Here is a 24,443-nt window from a genome sequence, read left to right as displayed (position 1 = left end):
CCTCTCCAGCTCAGCCGGGGTTCAGCACCCGCCGAAAACACACAGAGAGAAAACTCATTAGCTCAGCTGGGAAATCTGAGTTATTAAAAGACCGATGGGTCCACGCGGTTCAAAGGAAGAGTTCTTGGGGGAGTCAAAAGGCACAGGAATGCCTGGCAAGGGCTTCCGATGGATTCTCAAAACACTGAACTACAAAAACTGGCTTTCACACACAGCTGGTCTTAGTGACCCCCCTCGTGGGGGGGGCAGGGAAGGGAATCTTTTTTTTTAATGCATGTATATCTAAGGAGCTGGACCAGCATTTGGGACTGAGTCCCTGCAGTCTTCCCCAGCCTGCTTGCCCTCTAGCTGGTTTAGACTACAGTTCCCGCTAGTCCCAGCCAATGCACAGGGATGATGGGATTTGTAGTATGAATGTACGTAGTATGTGTGCCTGGCAAGGTGCCAGGCAAGAGCATTCCCCTTCTCCCAGGTATTGGCCTAATTAAACAATCCATGGGCTTTTAATCCGTGGCGGGCAGGGGGTGATTGTTTTTGTTTGTTATTATGGTATGCATTTTTGTGTTTTTACGTTATAAACTGCACTGGAATCTTCGGATGAAGGATGGAATAGAAATTCAATAATTAAAATAATAAATCAATAAATTACACAAACATACATAAACAGTGAAGGGCACCAGACTGAACAAGGTTGAAATACTGGTTTTGTTTTATTTTAACTGGAGGTGCCACTGTGGTCCCAGTCCCCGGAGCGATCACTACAAAGCACCCTTGCTTTTTAGTGCAGGGTTGGGGATATCAGAAGCTACCAGTACAGTCACCTCAGTACTGTCAACTCTGACCGGCAGCATCTCTCCTGGGTTTCAGGGTCTCTCTCCCAGCCATCCCTGGAGATGTTGGAGGTAGAACCTGAGAATTCCTGCAGGCAAAGCCAGCTCTGCTCCTGAGCTAAGGCCTTTCCCTACTGACAGAAAAAATTACAGCGCCCCATATTTCCAAGGGGGCTCTCGTTCAAACCCTAACCAGGCCTCCTCTCTGCTTAACTTGCAGCTGCTTTCAAGCTGGTGTGCCTTTGTGGGTGGGGGGTGGGAAGAGGGGTGCTGAGGCAGGGCTGGGAATTCCAGAGCAGGGGGAAGAAGAGGGAATGTTTCTCATCCCCAAGACAGAATGATCAGGTCCACCCAGATGCAGGGCAAAGCCCACATGAGTCACCCTGGTTCGGTTAATCCAGAATAAAGGCCCCTCCTTAATTCTGCTCTTGAAAGAGACACGGGTGGTTTTGAGGAAACTTTTCTGACTATCTTCTTGGGACATGGGAGTCCATGCAAGGAGGCAAAGGCAAGCTGGTACAGGCTGCTGTCTCATTGCAGTCTTCTTCATTTCTCTCCCTACCCCCCACCTTGAGTTCACACTCCGACTTCTCCTCTTAATCATCAAATAGTCACGGTGCAGGAAGACTCCCCAAGCTGACAGGACACACTCACAACCAGAGACAGGCAATGTCAGCTTCCACAAAACAAACACAAGCGCCTCATATTCATGGAACAGAACTGCTGAAGTCGTGGCCCTCTCTCTGCTCTTCCCCCAGGGTCTCAGACAGATGAGCAAGTGGTCCGACTCTAGGTTGCTTTCTACATCCCCTTCAAAATCATGGCACCCTCAGAGTTCAGAAGCTGCCCGATTCCTCTCTGACCAGCCTGCAGTCACTTTGTCAAGAATGAAGGATTGGGCCTTCGGAACTGAGCAGCGGTGGAGAAGGCAGCACTTTGGGCTCTCAATCATAGGAAGGCACTGGACATAGTAAAAGATCCATTGCATCCTGGTCACTGTCTCTTCGAGCTCTTGCCGTCAGGACGGAGATATAGGACGATGAAGACAAGAACGAGCCGTCTTAAGAACAGCTGCTTTTCCAGAGCGATCTCGGCCCTGAATGGGAAGCCCGGACTTTGAAAGTCATCTAATCTCCCTTGCTGTATTATACTGTATTGTTTAATTAGTGTTTTTATGGAGCAGTCAAGTAATTTCGTTGTCCCCGAAGGGGGCAATGACAATAAAGATATTATTATTATTATTATTATTATTATTATTATTATTATTATTGTTATTATCAAGCCTCTTGCAGAAGATTCCACAGTGAAGTACAGTAAGGTCACAATTTATGCCCATTTAACAGTCACAAATTCGACTACAAAGAATTAGAGTTGTAAGGGGTCCCAAGAGAAATTTAGTCCAGCCCCCTGCAATGTGGGAATGTAAGAAAATAAAGAACTTCTGGGAAATGATATATAATGAGATGAAAAAGATGTTGAAATATACATTTTTTAAAAAACCAGAAGCATTTCTACTTGGTATTATAGGTCAGGATATTAATAGGCAAGATGTCAAATTGTTTTTATACGCAACAACAGCGGCAAGAGTATTGTTAGCCCAGAAATGGAAGCAAGAAGAAATTCCAACGAAAGAAGAATGGCAGACGAAAATAATGGACTATGCAGAATTGGACAAAATGACAGGAAGGATTCGAAACCTGCGGGAACAGAGATTTACAGAAGATTGAAAGAAGTATATGAACTATTTGAATAGCAATTGTAATCAACAAATTACGCTAGTAGGACTACAAGAAGTTTTGTAGGAAGAAATATATGAAGTGCTACAAAGTAGATAAAGAATAGAGATACTGGTTATGAATTTTAAATGTAACAGGGAATAAGAAATGTATACTAAGAGATTAGATGGGAACATTTTCAGACTGGACTGATGGAAGTCCAAATATTGAATAAGATGTTAAAATATGTTTAATTACTGTTGAAAATGGCATGTTAAAAAAACTAATAAAAAATTATTTAAAAAAATATCCAAGCAAGGGCAAGAGCTTAAAAGCTCTTGTTGTGTGGCGTCTGCTTGGGCTACCCAACATGGAAGGAGTTTTTAAGTGCTTCTTCTTACAGGGAGGGTGGGGCAAGACTTGCTCAGTGCACCAGCTCTGGGATGCTCTCCTGAGATCTTGAGGGGCACCTGCGTTCTTATGAGATCTCGCACAGTGGCGTAGCGTGGGTTGTCAGCACCCGGGGCAAGGCAAGTAATTTGCGCGCCCCCCCTGCACTGTCCCCAGATAGTCCCTCGCTCTCTCTCCGCACCGCACCGCACGCCTGGCACCCTCCCCTCCACAGTGGGCGGCGACCCGGCAGCTCGGATCGGATTCGCACAGCCAGCACTGCAGTGAGAGAGAGTGAGTGAGCCAGGTAGGGGCAGAGAGCTGTGAGTGCGAGCGCCCCCCCCCAGATGTTGCGCCCGGTGCGGCCGGCCCCCCCTGCACCCCCCACGCTACGCCACTGATCTCGCAGGAGCATCCTTCCAGAGAGGAGGGGCCAAGCACACCTTGCCCACCAAGTAGACCTGGAGCAGAAAGAGCTGTTTAATTCTCTGCCTTCCTGGGCAAAGCCCGCTCAGCACTCAGTCCCTGGGAGTCCTGGGGATTCTCTCTCCCTCCCCTTCACCCACTAAGTAGCTCCAAGGATTTGGTATACATGGTTTTTGTGCAAACATGGAAGTCTTGGACCCAGAGCCCCACGTAAGATGCAGTCCCACTGTACCCAGACGGGGGTGATGGAGGGAGCGGAAAGAAGAGAAGGGTTGGCGATCCAAGGCAGTTATTCCTTTTTTTGTTGTTAAATAATTTTTATTAGTTTTCAATTATAAAAATCCAATACTGTATATGCCACGTTGTATCAATACCATATTACCCTGCACATTTCTCATCAACATTAAAAAATAACCAAAAGTAAAACACACCCGCCCCCCAAATCCCCAGATTTCCCTCCACCCCCTCTTCTGGTTCTTTAAATAAACTGAGTCATCTTACATTCCAAATCTTTTTACCCAATTTTCTAACTACTAAACAATTAAATTTCTGATACACTGCACAGATATTTTAAATATTCAAACTGTTTTATGCATTACACATCTCTGCTTACAGACTTTCCCCTTTTAAAATTATCCTTATTGTTGCTTTTTGCAAGCGTTTTTAATCCATGTCTGCTGATGTCCTGATTTATTTACAATCGCTGGCCCCTAAATAAAAACCATTTCCCAGACAGTTACCCATTCTTTTTTCTTACTTTGGCATATTTAAATCTCCTCCGGAAGAGGCTTCTCATTAGGACAATTCCCAATTTCAGCACCCTTCCTTCCAAATTTCTCTCTGTCTCCACTACTGTGATTTCACCAAAATTTCTCTAACTCAAGGCAGTTATTCCTACAGCATATTGAGAACTGTGCAAACGCAAATGTGCGCACGCACACACACTTTGTTCTACTGAATTACATGGCGCTTCCAAGACAAAACAAGCAATAGCAAAACAGGCAATAGCAGCACAACAAAGCATTGAGCAGCGAGCAGCAGCAGGGAAGATGTTTGCACCCCAGCTCCCCAATCACAGCCACATACAAGGGGACGTAATTGGAAGCAGAAGCAAGGAAGTGCAACCACAACAGAGTCTGCCTGCCTGGAAGGAGACCCGGCAGGACCACAAAGGAGGAGGAGCGCTCCTGGAAGGAGAGAAAACTTCGTTTCCCAGCTTGATTCAGAGGAAGTTCACAGCAGCTGTTCCAAAAATGGAAACGGCACAAAGCAAGACAGCAAAGGTGATCCCACCAACGTTTCTGTCCAAGACAACAACAAAAATCCGAACAGAAAACCCTCCCTTACCATTCAGGATTCTTTAAGAGCAGGAAAAGAGTCTTTTGCAAAAGCTGCCAATGCTTATGTCTGGGAATTCATTTTGATGGCAAAGTTAACAGAAAGGATACGTGAAAGAAAACAACTTGAGAAACTACCATATTTTTCGCTCTATAAGACACACCAGACCACAAGACGCACCTAGTTTTGGGAGAAGGAAAACAAGAAAAAAAATATTCTGAATCCCAGAAGCCAGAACAGCAAGAGGGATCGCTGTGCAGTGAAAGCAGCAATCCCTCTTGCTGTTCGGGCTTCTGTGATAGCTGCGCAGCCTGCATTCGCTCCATAAGACGCGCACACATGTCCCCTTACTTTTTAGGAGGGAAAAAGTGAGTCTTATAGAGCAAAAAATATGGTACATAACTTTTACATAACGTGGTCCTCCATTATTACATTCACATCAAAGAAAGAACTTGCATTTAAACCACCTAAGACACATGGGAGCATGTGGAATGATATTTCTTAAACCAGCAACTCTAGAAATAATTTTTTATTTGGCTATATTACTAATGTAATTATCTGGACGTAGTTGGGGCTGTTGGGGGGGGGTTAGGGGAAAACTGTATTTGATTGCTTGTACTTGATTATATATTCAACTAATAAAATATTTTTTTAAAAAAGCTGCCCTGTACCATGAGAAGTCTGCATCTGCCCCAGCAAATTATGTTTGCAGGGCATCAAACCCAACAAAGGTGGCATCCCTGAGATGCTCCTGTGCTGCCTGTTTTGGTTGCACAAAGTCACTTTGCACCACACTGTTAGGCTACCTCTCACAAACTGGGCTGTGTGCACACCATGTTGACAAGATTCCAATTCTGAAACCAGACACGCCAAGGTCTCTGGCGAACAGTGAGCAAATTGTCCCCGGTGTAATGAAATAGGCAGTGTGGTACAGTGGTTAGAGTGTCGGACTAGGACTTGGGAGAGGAAAGGGTTCCAATCCCCACTCAGTCATAAAGCTCACTTAGGATAGTTGCTGCCTCTCAGCCTAACCTGCCCTACAGGGTTGTTGTGCGGAATAAATGAGGAGGGTGGGAAGCATGTATGCTGCCCCTTGAGCTCCTTGGAAATCAAGGTGGGAAATAAATGCAATAAATAAATAAACCAAGTTTATTGTCATGCAACTCTATCCTATGTATGAAGTGTGATGGAGGCAGCAGGACCCTGGAACAAACACACACCCTGCTCACGTGGACTGGACTCATGCCGGCCCACCCCTCTGCCTCCAGCCGGCCACTTTCAAGCCTGTCGCTGCCACAAACACTTGAGGGCTGGAAGCATTTACTTTATCTGAAAGGGTTCTGATCTTCTAGCTGCAGAATTCAGGCCCATGAGAAAATTCTGCCCTCCCTTAGAATTGCACAAGATGAGCAGAGCTACGCAACGTTAGGAGCTGCTATTACAGTAACGTACGTCAATGTGCTAATACCATGTCCCAGTTGTCTTGTAATGCTGGCATAACAGCACAGATGGTGACTTCATGCCTTGGCAAAAGGAGCCTCTTGAAGATCGTCTGTGGAGAGGACCAAGGAGGGCTGGTGGGGTGGGACAGGGGAATGAACATAAGAACATACAAAGAGCCTGCTGGATGAGGCCAGCATCCTTTGGTCACTGTGGCTGACCAGATGCTTGTCGGAAATCCACAAGCAGGATTCGAGACCTCTCCGCTCCTGCGGTTCCCACCAGCTAGTCATCATGGCCAGTAACCATCACTATTCCTCTCCTACACGTCTTTGTCCAATGCTCTTTTAAAGCCATCCAGGTTGGCGACCATGACTGCCACCCGTGGGAGAGAGCTCCACAGTTAGGGATAGGAATGGGACCAAACCCCGGGGATTCTGCCTAAAGGAGAAAGGACACCGACACACCTTCCTCTCTCTCAAAAAATTCAAGGGTCCATCTTTTTAGTCGAGGACCCACGTGACTGTGCCATACGACCACGATTCCACAAAACAAACACAGCACTGAGCAATTGCTCAAGCAATTTGCAAAGTCAAATTAGGAAAAGCACAGTGAGTAGGCGCAGACCAAGTCAATGCAAAGCGATTCTGTGGGATGTAAAGGCAAAACATTTGCAGCTGAAAGAAAAGAGGCCCTTCCCAAGTTCTTCGGAAGAGGGTGTGTGTATACGCGCCACCCCCAGCCCCAGCCCTTGCCCTGGGAAAAAAACCACTGGGCTTTGCTTAAGCAATTTTGGGAGGCAAAAAATGAGCGGTGAACAATACAGTGTGTTCCTCTTTTTCCTCAGTCAACTGGGGAAAGGCAGCAAAATTTTCTGCTTCAGGAGCCGTATACGGTCATTCTGGTTTCATTGATGCAAGTGGCAGAGAGAAGCTGAAGTCCAGAATGTTCTGAAGCCAATGTGTGACCTACAGTGTGAACCTTCTGCATGAATATACGAGAACAGTCCTGGCCAAACCAGGTGCCCTCCAAACGTTTTGTACTACAACTCCCACCAGCCCCAGTTGGGCTCCCGCCAGTGTGAGCATTGCATGGTCATGTTGGCAGGGGCTGGTGGAAGTTGAAGTCCAAAACATCTGGAGGGCATCTAGTGGGGCCATGGCCTGATCAGAGATGGTCTGCAACAGCAATGCGATCACCGTATCAGCCTAAGAACCCAAAAAGAGCCTTTCAAGGTAGTTCAGCTTGAGCATCCTACTAAACTGAGTGAGGAGCAGGCTAGCAAGTGCATTGGTGATAGAAGGGAGGTGTGAACTGGGGGAAAGGGGTCTTCTCCAGCTCATCCTCTTTCTACAAACTATACCAGCTGCTTTTCTGAACATTACCTGGGGTTCCCATAGGGATGGAAAGAGGGACAGTCTGGTAGCATTTCCTAAAAGTATGCCACAGCCAAGGTGAGCTTCTCAAAGTCACCTCCATCCCCGCCCCCCAATGACTCTGGCCTCCCAGAAGGAAACAAAAGAGTAAAGTCACTACAGTGGTACCTCAGGTTAAGAACTTAATTTGTTCTGGAGGTCCGTTCTTAACCTGAAACTGTTCTTAATCTGAGGTACCACTTTAGCTAATGGGGCCTCCCGCTGCCGCCTCACCGTGATTTCTGTTCTCATCCTGAAGCAAAGTTCTTAACCCGAGGTACTATTTCTGGGTTAGCGGAGTCTGTAACCTGAAGCGTCTGTAACTGAAGGTACCACTGCAGATGGTTTGTTTTTCCCACAGCGAGATCTCCATGTTTTGCCATGGGACCCAAATCCTGGTTAGACTATTCAGAAGACCAAGATGCACCCAAATATCCCACCATGAGAGCACCACCCAGAAGGCAGAGGGTTCAACTAGATGTATATTATATTCTCAAGTCAGATGGCTAGACAGACAGCAAAGGAATGATGAAGGGAAACTTTGGGAGGCAAAGTCACTGCAAAAGTTTAAGAATGGCTATATCAGTGGTTCCCAAACTTATTGGGGCCACTGCCCCTTTGGTTCCATAAACTCATCCCCAGTGCTGCCTAGTCTAGCCTGGCCTGGACTGCATGACCCACTAAGGAATATAATAACACAATAACATTCAAGATAGCAACAATTCAACATCTATTCAAACCCCAATTAAACCTGTTTAGTTTAATTAATGCAACAAAGCTGATGAACTTGATCCAGCGATACCAACTTTTCAAAGTCTGATAGTCATTCACATCTCCAGTGCCCCCTGCATGCCCTTGCCTCTCAGTGCCCCCCTAGGTAACCCCAATGCCCCCCAGTGGGAGGGATCAGTCACTTTGGGAACCCCTGGGCTACATCCCAGTCACCTGCAGATGGTGGGGCTCACAATCTCTCGCACCACCTGGGTGCCCGCTGGGTGTTTGGGACTGCAGCCCCCGTCAGCCGTTGTGGCTGAGGTTGATGGGAGTGGCTGTTCTCTAGGGGTCTTTAGCTACATGTAAGGGGAAGCTGCCCTGTATATATAATAATCAGATATAACAGATGGTTTTATATTATAATAATACTGCCTACCAAGGGAGAACTGCAGTTCAAGAGGAGCTGCAATCTGTAAGGAACTGGCTGTGCCTTCCCACTTCACACATGGCCAGTTGGCATTTTAAGCTCCCAAATGCACCTGAAAGTCTCTTTACTCAACTAGCAAAACTGACAAGTTTCGGTGGCCTGAGAGAGCATTGTGTGCCAAGAGAAACCCAGCAGTGGAGGGTGGGGCTGGTCCTCTCCCTGGATCGGCTGGGAACAGAAAAGCGAGCAAGAGGAAAATGTAGCAATGCAACAGGATTTCAGCCTCCTTTTCCTAGGAAATTCCCACACAAACATGTCACAACCCTTCCATACAGCAAAGCAGGCCACAGTTTGGAAACCCACAATAATCGGCCCTGGTTTTAGCTAGAAAGTTGTGTGTAAACTGTGTGCTTGGGTAAAAGGCCCTTACATTTCAGTAAGGGAAATGTAAATTAAAAGAGACTCACCGCTTGTTCTTCAAAAGACATGCATACCTTGGTTATCAAACTACCTTGGTACTTGGATGTTTTGGCTCCTGAACGCTGCAAAGTTTGGAAGTGAGTGTTCCAGTTTGCGAACGTTTTTTGGAACCCGAACATCCAACGCGACTTCCGCGGCTTCTGATTGAGTGCAGGAAGCTCCCGCAGCCAATCGGAAGCCGTGCCTTGGTTTCCAAACCATTCTGGGAGTCAAACAGACTCCTGGAACGGATTAAGTTTGACAACCAAGGTACCACAGTATACAAAACCTCAGCTGCAAGCAAACACCGCTCTAGAAACCTTAAAAAAAGGAATCTAACAACAATTTTCAATTGCTCCATTTTCCTCCTTGCCCGTTTTGCTGTTCTCAGAACTATCACATGGATATTTTAAGAGATCAAATGAACAAACAATTAAATCCAGCGACTCTGAGATAACTTGCTGCCCCAAGTATATGCTGGAAATACAGCTGGAAATTCTGGGACATGTGTCCTAGGGCTATGTGTTACTTCATGTGGGGAAGGGCTGTAGCTTTGTGCACCTGCTTGGCATGCAGAAGGTTCAATTCCTGGCATCTCCAGGTGGGCTGACAGAGACTCCAGCCAGAAGCTCTGCTGAGCCACAGCCAGTCAGTTTGGACAATGGTGAGGTGGATAAGGCAGCTTGCTATGATCAGTGGCACCCCCTAAAAATACCTCTGCCCCCCAAGCAGCCAGTGGGGTTCCTCATGCAGTTAGGCTGGCCTCATTAAAAGCCAAAGCCATCATCAGCACACACGGACAATTAGAGACGCCATTCATAAAAAACAAACCAGACAGTCAGCTAATGCATTCAGGAATCGTTCCATGTTCATCTAAGCATCTCTCGAGGCAACACTGAAATTGTTCCTGGTCACTAACAGACTCTGCTCCTCAAATACTATTCCGAAAAAGGAAAATCCAGACCTGAATAAAAAGCTGGTTCAAGGGTGATAAAGATCACTTGCCCACCTCGTTTGGTGCTATCTGTGGTATCAAAGTTGTTTTTTTTAATAAAAAAAAATAGCTAGTAGATGAATATTTCATGTTCTTTCATCCAAAGAGCTTGAAGTGGCCTGCTCAAGGTGGTTTTCCTTCTCCCCATTTTTATCCTCACAACAACCCTGCAAAGGAGGTTAGGCTGAAGGCTGTGACTGGCCCCAGGGGACGCAGCGATCGCCATGGTGGACTGGGGATTGGGACCCTGTTCTCCCAGGTCCAGGCCCAAAAGCACAAAGCGCTGAGAGACACACAACTGGAAGATTACAATACAGTGGACAAGTATCATTGCCACAGCATACTTTTCAGCAAGGTTTACAAAGAACCATAGAGCACAAAAATGATGGTTTTGTACTGAAGAATGCTCTGAGCAGCAGGTAACAGACAGCCTTCCGAATAAGGCCCTGTTTCAAATATCTTCCCAAGCTAATACACACCTCAAAAACATTTCAAGGCCCTGACTGCAGTTTTCACAACTGGGAAGACTTCAGGAATGTTCCTCTCTCCAAATAACTTACTCGATTCCAAGAGGATAACACCACACAAGGGTCCAGAATTATATACAAGTTACTAAAGAGAACTGTGCCCTTGTGTGTGATTTTGTGTTCCAACACCACTACAAAAGAGCCTGCTGCCAACATGGCCCGTCTAGTCCAGCATCCTGTTCCCACAGTGGCCAACCAGATGCTTCAAGAGGGACCTGAGCACCTCCTGTGGTTTCCAGCGACTGGTTTTCTGGAGACACAGAATCGCCAACCTTCTCCTCTTCCATGGATTTGTCTAATCCTCTTTTAAAGCCATCTAGTCTGGGGGCCAACACTGCCTCCTGTGGGAGCGAGTTCCATAGTCTAAGCGAAGTCCATGTACAGTGGTACCTCTGGTTGCGAATGGGATCCATTCCAGAGCTCTGTTCACAACCTGAGCAGAATGCAACCCGCATCTGCGCATGTGCGGGTCGCGATTTGCCACTTCTGCGCATGCCTGTGACATCATTTTGAGCGTTTGTGCATGCGCGAGCGGCAAAACCTGGAAGTAACCCGTTCCATTACTTCCGGGTCGCCGCGGTACTTATCCTGAAAGAACGTAACCTGAACCTAACGTAACAAGAGGTATGACTGTAGTCTATAGATGACGCTTCTTCCTGGAGGTGGGCATTCTGTCTTAAGCAACATTTATGTCTACAGGAGCTTTTGCAGAACAAGCTCTGCTTCAACCTCTCATTCTGCTCTGCTGTAACAAAAGCTTGTCAGCTCCCCAATGTGAATCGATATTGCCAGGGTGAAACACACAAACCTGCGACAGACCAAGGTCTGATTAACTGGTGGGCTCAACGTACTACAGAGGACAGCCTTTGCAGGCTTCAGGATTCCTAGCCAGGACAAGGAAGAGGTGTGACGAAGTGCCACAGGGCGCTCTCTTAGCTCCAATGCCAGTCAATATCTACAAGAAGCTGCTGGGAACAACAGCCATTAGGAGTTTTGGGGAGAGGTGCCATCAGTATGTTGATGGCAGTCAGCTCGATAACAACTGAGCTGGGAGAGCCGTGACAAGCTGAGCTTGAATCCTGGCAACACAGAGGCCACTGTGGGTGAGTGGTTCCCATGTCAGAAAAACTGGTCAAGTGCCAACCTCAAAAGAGCAGGTTTGCGTTCTGGAGATGCTTCAGGATGCAGCTCTATCTCTGGAGGCCCAGGAAATGGTTAGAACTTAGAAGTACCTTCTACCAGCAGAAACTGGTACAGCAGCTATGACCATAGCTGTCAACCTTCCCTTTTTGTGTGGGAAATTCCCTTATTCCAGCACCGTTTCTCACTGCTTCCCGCTGCTATCCCGGATTGTTAGATATCCCGTAGACTGTCCCCGGGACAGGAGAGGCTGCTGATCCCTTATTTTCATATCTGAAAGTTGACAGCTATGGCTGTGACTGTCCCTCGACTGGGAGGGTTTGGCCACAGTCGTCCATGCCATGGTTGCCTCAAGACTGGGCTACTGCAATGCACTCTATGTGGGGCTTCCCTTGAAGCTGCAGTTAGTGCTGGATGTTGCGACACAATTGGCAACAGGAGCGAGACTCTGACAGTATATTAACAGGTGTATTGTTCTCATCTTACCCCATATATGCCCACTTGACCACTTTGATTCACGGAAGTGGCACTACTACAGGTGCCCCACAATACCTGTTCTGCAGTTGTAAGAACTCAATCTTTTAGTGTGTCAGCACTCTGGAACTCCCTGCCTCTTGACATGAGGCAGGTATATTCACCATACTCTTTTTGGCACCTGTCCCAAACATTTTCTGTTCAGGTATCCAGACATATAGAAGGTTGATGTGTGTTTTAATCCGGTTTTTAGTTTGTCATTGTTTTTTTTTAAAAAAAATCAGTGCTTTAAATAGTTGTTTTTAATTGTTTTTTACTGATAGTCTTATTGGTTTTGTAAACCGCTGTAAGGCTGTATTACAATAAAGCAGCATATAAAGCTTGTAAAATAAATAATCCAGTTTCCAAGGCAGTAGTGCAGCCTTTCCCAGCATGGTGCTTTCAGCTGTTTTGGAATGCAACCCCCACCAGCCCTAGGCCATGGCTGGGAGTATGATACTGCAGCTCTCACTCCCCACCTCTCTTCTTCCCCAACCTTAAACCATGTGTAACATTATACAGTCGTAGCTCAGAAGTAAAACGGAATCCATTCCGGAAGACCGTTCAACTTCCAAAACGTTCAGAAACCAAGACGCAGCTTTTGATTGGCTGCAGGAACTTCCTGCAGCCAATCAGAACCTGCGGAACCCACATCAGACGTTTGGGTTCCAAAGAACGTTCACAAACAGGAACACTCACTTCCGGATTTGCGGCTTTTGGGAGCAAAAACGTTCAGGTCGCAAGGCGTTCAACAACCAAGGTACGACTGTACTGTCTCGCATCAAATATAACTGATCTGTAGAAAGGATTCTATGAATGGAAAACAGAGACTTTTGCAACCCAATAAAATATTTAATAAAAACAATCTGAACAAGAAAGGGGGGGGGGCAGTTCAGCAGCAAAACAGGGTTTAGGACTTATGAAGTCCAGACTGTGCCAGTCTCTGCTTCCCCAAAAGTTAGTTAACAACGCCCAGGCCTTGCCTGCTACACTCAAGTTCGCTGAACAGCTCAGCTGATTCGGCCCCCTGGTCTCTCAAGATGTTCATTAAAATGTGGTGGTTCCGCTTCCCATGCAGAAACGCTCAGCAGAAACTTCTGGGCGCTTTGATCCATCGCTCGCTTTCAGCCGACATTTTATCCAGATGTTATTTGCCAACCATTGTGCCTCTTTTAGCTTTTAATGAAAATAAACAATCCTATTGTGAAACTTAAACCAAATTGCTATTTCTGGTCTCATTAGTACGATGCTAATTTTGACTCCCTCCTCTCATTTTTGCCAGGAAAAAAAAGAAATAGGATGTCCTTGTCCCCTGGCCTCAGCTACTGTTTTCCTGGGGAACTTCCAGTCCCCCCGCAAGTGAGGGAAGCCCTTTTCGTGCAAACCCTTTGATTTAAATTCACTCTGAACTCTTGGCCCTTGAACCTGCACAGGTATGTCTGGGACCGATTCACAACTTTCAACACAGAGTAGTGACAGGGCAGGGCAAATAAACTGAATAAGGCTTTTGCAACAGTCTAATCTACAAATCAACTGATAATGCTGGCCTGGGGGTTGGTTGGTGTACACAGTGTTTTGCCTTGGGCTACAACTGCCTGCAGAGATTATGTGACACTTCTTTGCTTTTGCTTTGCTAAAGTTGAAAGAAAACAACCCAAATGTGGCTTCAAGTGACCTTAATCACACTCACTTCGGAAGACAGCTAAAGCCACAGGGGCCCCTGAAGGACACCACATACTGTGTCCGTATCCAGGTCAGATAGTTAGAGGCTGCAGCACAATTTCAGTTCTCTTACCAGAGCACATCAACACCTAGCACTGTAAAAAGCAGGTATGGTACACCTTGAGGGCACATCTTAGTTAGTTACTGTGCTAGTGTACCATACAGCCTTTAAAGCTAAAGGTAAAGGACCCCTGGACGGTGAAGTCCAGTCAAAGCCAACTATGAGGTGCGGCGCTCATCTCACTTTTAGGCCGAGGGAGCCGGCGTTTGTCCACAGACAGCTTTCCGGGTCATGTGGCCAGCATGACTAAACCGCTTCTGGCACAACGGAACACCATGACGGAAACCAGAGCGCACAGAAATGCTGTGTACCCTCCCGCCAGAGTGGTACCTATTTACCGTATTTTTCGCTCTATAAGACACACCAGACCACAAGACGCACCTAGTTTTTGGAGGAGGAAAACAAGAAAAAATATATTCTGAATCTCAGAAGCCAGAACAGCAAGAGGGATCGCTGCGCAGTGAAAGCAGCAATCCCTCTTGCTGTTCGGGCTTCTGGGATAGCTGCGCAGCCTGCATTAGCTCCATAAGACGCACACACATTTCCCCATACTTTTTAGGAGGGAAAAAGTGAGTCTTATAGAACAAAAAATACGGTATCTACTTGCACTGGTGTGCTTTTGAACTGCTAGGTTGGCAGGAGCTGGGACAGAGCAACTGGAGCTCACCCCGTTGCGGGGATTTGAACTGCCAACCTTCTGATCAGCAAGCCCAAGAGGCTCAGAGGTTTAGGCCACAGCGCCACCCGTGTCCCATCAAATAGTCTTTAGTTCCATCTGACTATTCCAGCGCTGCAAGATAGATCCCTCTTAAGCAGCCAGGGAATGGCTTAAGGTTAGCAGGAATCCTCACTCCAGAACTGGCTTCCAGAAGCAGCCTTGCTCTCACTAAACCCAAATATTAGGGTACATGTGGCAATTCCAGTTATCATGACAAAACATGCACTTAAGAGACATCATGCTGAAATTGGAGCCAAGCAAAGAAGTGGCTGAAGATGAAGATTTTCCCTTCAGATTTTTGTGTTGAATAAGCAAAAGTTGGAAGCATGTTCCATGAGAACATGGGAATGGAGCACTTGCCAGCATAGTTTACACCTGTATACCTTTGGCTTTCACCCAAGTTAAAGACATGCTATAGCTATAGTCCTATAGTCTTCTCCAACCTGACACCTTCCAGATGTTTTGGACTACAACTCCCATCAGCCCCAGCCAGCACAGAGGGAGAGCACCAGGCAGGATATGTCCAACTGTTGAAATAAAAACAAAGCTGCAACAAAATGTATGTCTCTTGCATTCTTTGGGGCCAGAAGGGAAACCTCCACTGCTGCCCTCACCTCCCTCATAAGGAAGGTTCATCAAGCAAGGCTGCAACTTCAGTTGAGCAAGAGGAGCATTTGTGATTTGACCCTTTCTGATACAATGCCTGGGAATGCGTTTCTGCATCACCTCAAATACATTTTGGTTGTGTCTCTTTACACATTCTACTTCTAGTCATCAAAACACAAGAGACTAGACTGGCAGGATTGGGGTAGGGGTCACATGCACATGTTCCCTTGAAATGCCCCAAAGATTCTTGATTCAAGATCCGGTCCTGTTCCAACCTATGTCAATTTCGCTTTAATTAAGTACAGCTTTTCTTTTTTAGTTTTCCCTCAAACATATGCAACCAGGGCACAGCCCCTCTGCCTTTGCCGAGACCACTCAATCAAAATGAGGGGGGCAAAATGCAAGTGGGGTATAGAAAGGATAGAAGAATTTCCTAGTGGATAAGGCCCATATTATTTACATGAGGAATCATGCAAGACTTGATTTCTTGCTGCTCAATGTTTGAACTGACTCTTTTGAAAATGGTGTGCTTGACAATACTATTGCGAGGCACTTTTAAAGTTCCACCTTCAGCATCTGTCCACGATTACACATTCACACATGCAATTAACCACCTGATGGTACAGGAATAAACAGGGCATGCATGTGTGAACTGCCTGCAAGAGAAACTGACCAGTTTTATGAACCACCATTTGGAATTTGCTCTGTTTTACACACCAGGCCACAGATAAACAAGACAACCCCCACCCCCCGGACACACACCCTGAAGCCTATTAATCACAGCTTAAATTCTGCAACCTGATCCTAAACATGTTTACTCAGAAGCAATTCCCACTTAATTCAGCTGCACTTAGGAAATGAGCAATCTGGATAGTTCTGTATTGTGGAAGCAGGCACTATGATTTTAAGGAAGCTCCTTGGGGCAAGGACCAGTCATTTTTGACATATTAATCTAGAGCACCATGGTCAAGGATGACACCACCTCAAGCACTCAGCTCTTGGTGTATTTGTGTTGTAAGATCCTTAAGGCAATTTTCAAGTTCTTCACTGGGGAAATCCTGCGATTCCTTGATGAGAAGATCTGCAACAGCAGGTCAAGGGTTCCTGAAAGGCAGAGCGGCCCAACATGTAGCTTCAAGGGGAGCACTGGATGCAATATGGGGGTACCCTCTCCATAGCTTATTGGCCAGGGCCAAGACTTATTCCACATGTGCCAAGTATACACCCTAGAAAAGCCTTCCCCAGCCTAGCACCCGCCTGATGTTTTGGAACACAACTCCTATCAACCCCAAACAGCATGACGACTGATAGGAACTGCAGTTCAAAACATCAGGGCACCAGGTTGGGGAAGGCTGACCTAGAACACAACCCAAGTTCTCCCGTAGGGTTTAGGGATTCCATGGTAGTCAGGCTGCCGTGGAAAGATCTGAGAGCCAGTGTTTTAAGGAAGGTGGCCTCTGACTTACATACAGGGGTGAAAAACTGAAAAGGAAGCTCACCAGGAGATTATTTAAGAACATGCCTGATTAAACAACCTTCATTCATAACACTGAGCTATTAAGATTTCAAAAAACAGGAACTGGGAGCAAGGGAGATGTCTTGAACCCGGGAAAGAATTGCGATAAAGCCACAGAGTAAAGTGTCTAGCCTTTCGATCCAGAAGGTATCTCCTGCGTCTGGTGTCTCATAACCGAAAGCTATCCAAGCTCCTGGTAACTGGAAGCCAGAGATATAACAACCGGACACTAACACTACAATGCCTCTAACCTGAGAAGATAATAGCTGAACTTTTAATCCTTTGCTAAAACCCACTTGCGCTTTTATAGGCCAGGTGCCTCCTTCTTTCCCGAAACTTCACCTGTGGCTCTCAGGGCCCCTTTCCAAACCCGAACGGGTCAGTGTCACACATGAAGCCAGAACCCAAGGGGCCGTTCTCCTCCCCCACTTGACTGACCGACTTTTATCAGTCTCATTTTAACCGATTATTTCCGCAGGTGATCCTTAGCAGGATTCAGTCCAAAGAACAAACTTCTTAACTGCAACACTTGCTAGTTTTTCTGAGAGTGCGCAGAGAGAGGGGGGAAACTGCTGCCTGCTGATTTGAGCTGCTGGGCGAAGCTGGAATAATGCTTATTCGGTTTAATTTATTACAAGTTACATAACCTTAATGCCCATACAGGAGTTTGGACCCAAGTCAGCCTTCTTTACACCACAGCAAGTCCCACAACAGCACAAGCTCACACCTAGCAGCAAACACCCATCAGTGTTTTTAAAAAGTGCCATTTGTTAAATTCTCCAAAACAGCATCTCTGTAATTATCTGGCTATTTCACATTTCAAAAAGATTGCTAATCGCTCGGAACAAAAACAGCCCCAGTCCATATTGTGCGTTCAGGCTGCTTTTGCCGTGTAATTAAAAGGAGGACATTCACAGGTAAGCAAAGTCACCCTAAAAGGCATTTATTTGCCACCCCCTTTTTTAAAAACTGTTTACAAAAAGACAGAAAATACCATGGAGGGTCTAAAAGCCTCCAGTTTCTATTGTTCAAGCCACCAAAGCAAATCTAGTAAGGAAATGGGAGGAGGAACAGCAGAGAGAAGAAAATGCCCCCAAAATGGGGGGGCGGAGGCGGCAGGGAAGCAGAGAAGGCAGAGAGAGGGGACAGATAATCCGATTGCTTCGGTTTATCAGTCCGTGGCGAAGTCTTGAGCAGAGATGGATTACTTAGAAAGCCTTGCATGTATTCTACAGCAGGTAGCTCTCAGCAGCCACTATGTCCTTTCAAGCAGGTAGTCCTCTGTGAGGCGGCTTGCTGCCTTCCCGCCCTTCCCTCTTGGTTAAATAAAATTTCATTTATTGCCTTTCTATCCCACCTTTTTCCTCCGAGGAGTGGAGAGTGGTGTGCGTGGTCCTCCCCCGCCTCATTTGACCACCACAACAGCCCTGTGAGGTAGGCTGGGCTGAGAGGCAGCAAGTGACTGGCCCAAGGGCACTCGGGGAGCTCACGGCCAAGTGGGGAATTTGAACCCTGGCCTCTCCCAGCTTCTAGTCCGCCTCTCTCTAACCACTACACTGCACAGCCTCCCATCTACTCTGCCTCCTCCTCCGCCTCCGGAGCTTGGAGGGGGGAAAGCGGGTCTGCGAAGGAGGGGAGCGCTTTGGAAAGCGGCGGCCAGAGACCCCAAGACTCCGCGCACCAGCTCGACGGGACGCGCGACACTCGCCGCTCCTTCCATCCCAGGTAAGTTTACTCGCGAGGGTTCCCGGGGGGTTTTCCTCGCGAGCAAAGGCTCAGTTGGGAAGGGGGGCCGGAGCCGCGCTCGGACGGGAGGGGGCCACTTACCGAGGGTGAGGAGGGCCACCTCGGCGGCCGCCGCGCCGACCATCTTGCCCGGCCAGCCGAGGAGGAGGAGAAGGGGGGGGAGCGGCGTCGGGGTCGGTGGACTCAGCTGGCCAGCCCTCGGCCCCCGGCGGCGGCGGCGGCGGCGTCGAGCATTCCCGGCGGGGCCGGCGTGGAGCCCCTTCGGAGGGCGAGCGGGCGGCGCGTCCCTCGGCCGGTCGGCAGCGATGCACCTGCGACGGGCGGAGCAGCAGCGAGCGCCTTCCCGGGCCGTCGGACGCGCAGGCGAGCCAGCGAGCGAGCAAGGGCGTCGGTGCGCTCCTCTGGCGCGGCTCCTTCCAGGTGCGCTGCGCGGCCCCGAGTGGCCGAGGCGGCGAGCGGCGTCCGCCCCTCCTCCTGGCGCTGCGCCGGCCTCCCTCCCACGCCCCCCGGGCGGGGTGGCGGCTCCGGCCCCCGGGACGCCCTGCAGAAGCGCCCCGCGGGCGCTAGGCGGCGACGGGCAGCCGCCCGGGAGAGGCTGCACGTCGGAACAGCTGGAAGTCCGTCCCCGCGACCCGCCAGGAGGTGGTCGCGCGGCGGGAAAGCATCGCTTAAATGCCTCGGTTTCATTTCGTTTCTTTTGGGCGGGGGGAAATCTCATTTTCCCTCGTCGGAATGAAAACCAGGGGAAAGTTTCATGGGAAAGTTTCGAATTGCAACTTTTTTTTTTAGGACAGTACTTCCACTCTTGTATGTGATAAAAAGTGCCTTTTAGATTTGCAACACAATAAAAATCATTTTTTTAAAAAAGTTTAGAATTATTGCCCCCGAAGAATGAATAACTGTAAATGTATTTTCCCCTAATGATTTTCTTTTTTAACTTTAAACTGCTTTTAGATGATTTTCATTTTAATTGCTTTCGGGATGTTTGAAACAGTTTCAGAATATTCCTATACTCCCCCCCCCTTTTTTTTTTTGAATTGTGGGTCTGTTTGCCACTGCCCCCCCCCCCTTGCCCAGGGTGCTTGGCTTGGATGGACAGGACTGGAAATTCAACAAATAACTCAGGAAGGAGCCTCTGGGGTTGCCTAAGATTTTGTAGCTCTGCTGCGTCTTCAGGTGTTGCCATTACTCAAACAAGAGGCCCTGATCCGTCCCAGGTATCTGCAAAACCTCGCCATTCCCAAGTTGCATCACGAGAAACAAGGCAGACCTCTCCCCTCCCCACTCGCCAGCTGGGGCAACCCAACAGACAACATATTTTCCTCTTAGTCATTCAGGTGACTTGCACCTCTTTGACTTGGGGATGGCCACATTCTGTAGTTTTTGCAGCAGAAACCAAAAGCCAGAAAGTGTGTTATGATGAGCAACGGGCTAAGAATGACCTGAAATATCTGCACATTTGTATCCAGACTGGATGGCGGCCAAGGGGACAAGCGGGAGAGCGACAGGTGAGACAACCACTTACATGGAGAGACAGGTAAGGATTGCAGGGGGCCGGATTGGATGACCCTGGCGAGGGGTCCCTTCCAATTCTATGACACTATGTTAAAGTGCAGGGCTGCAAGCTTAAAACATCTTCTTTTAGCTTGAAAGACTAACAGATTTCTTATGTGGGGCTACCTTTGTAGGTAACCCAGAAACTACAACTAATCCAGAATGCGGCAGCTAGACATGACTGGGAGCAGCCACCGAGACCACATAACACCAGTCTTGAAAGACCTACATTGGCTCCCAGTACATTTCTGAGCACAATTCAGAGTGTTGGTGCTGACCTTTAAAGCCCTAAACGGTCTCGGCCCAGTAGACCTGAAGGAGCATCTCCACCCCCATCGTTCTGCCTGGACACTGAAGTCCAGCCCCGAGGGCCTTCTGGCGGTTCCCTCATTGTGAGAAGCAAAGCTACAGGGAACCAGGCAGAGGGCCTTCTCGGTAGTAGCACCCGCCCTGTGGAACGCCCTCCCACCAGATGTCAAAGAGAACAACAACTACCAGACTTTTAGAAGACATCTGAAGGCAGCCCTGTTTAGGGAAGCTTTTAATGTTTGATGTATTACACTATTTTAATATTTTGTTGGAAGCCGCCCTGAGTGGCTGGGGAAGCCAACCAGAAAGGCGGGGTATAAATTAGTTGTTGTTGTTGTTGTTGTTGTTGTTGTTGTTGTTGTTGTTGTTACATTAACTTTCACAGGTTGCTGCAGACCAGAACAGCTTCTGCCACAAGAAATCTGTTGGCCAACAAAGTGCCACAAGACTCTTTCTTCGTTGTACTACGACCCTTCTGAAAAGCCTAGATTAATTTTCTCTGTATGTTCACAAACTAAAAATTTAGCTGAGGCCAGTTTTAATGAGCAAGTATAATAAAAATGTTCACTGGTGAGGCTGTAAATAGGGAACCACTCTTGGAGGGGGGGCGGGCAAAGGGTGTTTTTTTTTGTTTCTCGTGGGTGACTATAAGCCAGAAAGAAAAAGGATATCAACACAAAGGCCTTTCCTGCTTAGAAATATGTAGTGAGCCTCACCAGTTATTATATTTTTTGGGCGGGGGGGGGGGGGTCTTTCGTGGTACTCACCAGGATAGCGAAATAGTAGTACTACAACAACAGTTCTAAAAGGCATGGTGCCCCCTGGTGGTGTGGCAGTGGAATAGAAAAGAGCCTTGCTGGGATGGGTGGGGGGAGTCAGACTACAACTCCCTTCAACCTGTGATCTAAATTACATCTGGAGGGCACCACGTTGGGAAAGACAGTGTGAGTGCTTTGGATGACAGCTGGAACGTATGCAGAACCATTGCCCGGGAGAACACTGCCCGACAGCCAACTGAAGAAACTTTTGCAACACCCAGAAAAGCAAATTTGACTCATTCCTCTCTTTTTTATTTATTTAATCAGTTTTTTGATACAAACATCAACCGCAAAATACACATACAACAAAAACCATAATAGCAGTAATAACACAATTTGACAATTCAGATTTGGATGCACTGATATACCTATTTGACTCATTCCTTTCCAAACGAAGGTTGCCACGTTTTCAAACTGGCCGCTGTGCCTGCGCCTCTGGCGTCTATGTCCAAACAGCAGGAAGCTTTGACCTCTGCAGATCAAGCTGCTCCATTAAAGGCACAAGGGGGGGGCGGGGGGCGTTTTATTCCCTGTCATCTGACAACCCCACTCAACTCCCCTCTGTGTTATTTCTCATCTCTTTGGGCAAGCTTGGAGGCCACAATATTTATTTATGTAAACAGAAGGTCGCTCCATTGTAATCAGCTTCCCACTCCTTGCTTGAGTCATTCATAAGCATAGTTGCTACATCTCTGGAGGAAGCCAAAAACGGCAAACTCAGTGATTATCAGGGAGGTTTGCACCCCCCGGGGGGGGGGAGCGGGAGAGATTTCTTCAACAGCTGGATGGGTTTAGTGAAGAAAAAAAACTAGGCCCATCCTAATCCAGATTATTCAGCGTTAAACAGCTTTTGAGAGAATAAAACTGCTGTAGGCATGTTTGCAGATCAGCCCCTTTGCGCCGCGGCAGGGGACCCGGGGCGAAAGAGGTGCTACTTTCACCCACTTTTGTATCACAGGCTGCATCTGTCAGCGTTTCCTTATTTAATCCCATCGGAGCCCTCGCTCCCACATTGCATCGGGTCACCTTTATCTCCATTGCAGCAAATAAGGCATATTTTCCCTTATGCGTAGGGGCTGGGGCATTGCTTTGTTTTGCTTTTCTACAGTACTGGAGCAGAACCATACCAAGAAATCATGATGCCTGACAAGGCCTCTCCTCCTCCCAGAGGGAAGGGGTTGTGAGCGGGAGCAGCTTCCCGCAGGGGCAGAGAGACATGCTCAGCTCCCTGCTCCTGATTGCTTCTGCTGCCGCGGCCAAGCCTTCCAACTGACCAATAGGCGGGGCTGGTGGGCGGGGCTAGCCGTATTTAAACAGCCGCAGCAGCGCTCAGCTCCCAGTCTGTTCCTGCTTTCTTCGGATCTCCCGCCCTCACTCCCTCTTAGGTCAGCTTCTTTTGCGTATTGACCTTGCTAAGGACTTCACTTGGTTGCCTTGGTTGCCCAAGAGGCCTGGTAGGACTTTTTTATCCATTTGGCAAATTGGCACCAGCCTCTTGGTTTTTTCGCCTACCTCGTAGCAATTCGTCACAACTTTCTGGTATTGGCGGTTAGGCATTGGAATATGTGTGCTGTGTCAGAGGATTGGGTATGGGCCATCATCTACCCCTCCTCTTTTGGGTATTCCGTTAAAGGAATCCAGCGGTCGTGGATCCTGTCCGATGCCCTGCTGGTGGCCAGGGCCATGGCACGACCCCCGGTGACATCATGGGGGAGCTTCCAGTTGTATTTGCATCAACAAGCTCCTCCCATTGGTTCTTAACCCTGATATGACTCCCAGCTGTGCGGGGTGGAGTCTGGTATTGCTGTTTCATCCAGTGCCTAAGCCAATACTACTCACAGTTGTGGCCTAATTTTGCCCATTAACCTAAAATAATGTGTCTTTGTGTCTTATTTTAATCCTATGCAGGTGGCGGGTCCTCGACTCACAAGAGGACCTTGCTGGACCAAGGGTCCTGCATCCTGTTCTCCCAGTGACTGGCCATCAGGTGCCCCAATGAGAGGCCCACAAGCAGGACACAAATGCAAGAGCCTTCTCCCCTCCGGTTGTTGTTGTTGTTGTTGTTTAGTCGTTCAGTCGTGTCCGACTCTTCGTGACCCCATGGACCAGAGCACGCCAGGCACTTCTGTCTTCCACTGCCACCCACAGTTTGGTCAGATTCATGTTTGTAGCTTCGAGAACACTGTCTAACCATCTCGTCCTCTGTCGTCCCCTTCTCCTTGTGCCCTCCATCTTTCCCAACATCAGGGTCTTTTCCAGTGAGTCTTCTCTTCTCATGAGGTGGCCAAAGTATTGGAGCCTCAGCTTCACGATCTGTCCTTCCAGTGAGCACTCAGGGCTGATTTCCTTAAGAATGGATGCGTTTGATCTTCTTGCAGTCCATGGGACTCTCAAGAGTCTCCTCCAGCACCATAATTCAAAAGCGTCAATTCTTCGGCGATCAGCTTTCTTTATGGTCCAGCTCTCACTTCCATACATCACTACTGGGAAAACCATAGCTTTTACTGTACGGACCTTTGTTGGCAAGGTGATGTCTCTACTTTTTAGAATGCTATCTAGGTTTGCCATTGCTTTCCTCCCAAGAAGCAGGCGTCTCTTAATTTCGTGGCTGCTGTCACCATCTGCAGTGATCATGGAACCCAAGAAAGTAAAATCTCTCACTGCTTCCATTTCCTCCCCTTCTATTTGCCAGGAGGTGATGGGACCAGTGGCCATGATCTTCGTTTTTTTGATGTTGAGCTTCAGACCATATTTTGTGCTCTCCTCTTTCACCCTCAATAAAAGGTTTTTTAATTCCTCCTCACTTTCTGCCATCAAGGTTGTGTCATCTGCATATCTGAGGTTGTTGATATTTCTTCCAGCAATCTTAATTCCGGCTTGGGATTCATCCAGCCCAGCCTTTCGCATGATGAATTCTGCATATAAGTTAAATAAGTAGGGAGACAATATACAGCCTTGTCGTACTCCTTTCCCAATTTTGAACCAATCAGTTGTTCCATATCCAGTTCTAACTGTAGCTTCTTGTCCCACATAGAGATTTCTCAGGAGACAGATGAGGTGATCAG

General features: G+C 47.7%; 1 protein-coding gene across 1 annotated transcript in view; it reads right to left on the bottom strand.

Moving 5' to 3' along the window:
* TGFA (transforming growth factor alpha) overlaps positions 1–19,175 on the bottom strand; it is a 50,481-nt gene extending 31,306 nt beyond the window's left edge. Inside the window, exon 1 of the mRNA XM_083454381.1 lies at positions 18,779–19,175. Coding sequence (XP_083310507.1) covers positions 18,779–18,821 — 43 coding nt within the window. The 5' untranslated portion in view covers positions 18,822–19,175. The remainder of the gene's footprint in view (positions 1–18,778) is intronic.
* Positions 19,176–24,443: the final 5,268 nt, after the last annotated feature.

The sequence above is a fragment of the Podarcis tiliguerta genome (genome assembly GCF_965153285.1).
Source record: "Podarcis tiliguerta genome assembly, chromosome: 8".
Lineage (NCBI taxonomy): Eukaryota > Metazoa > Chordata > Lepidosauria > Squamata > Lacertidae > Podarcis > Podarcis tiliguerta.
The sequence above is the reverse complement of the archived record's forward strand: the minus strand, read 5'-3'. Positions and strand labels throughout refer to the sequence as shown.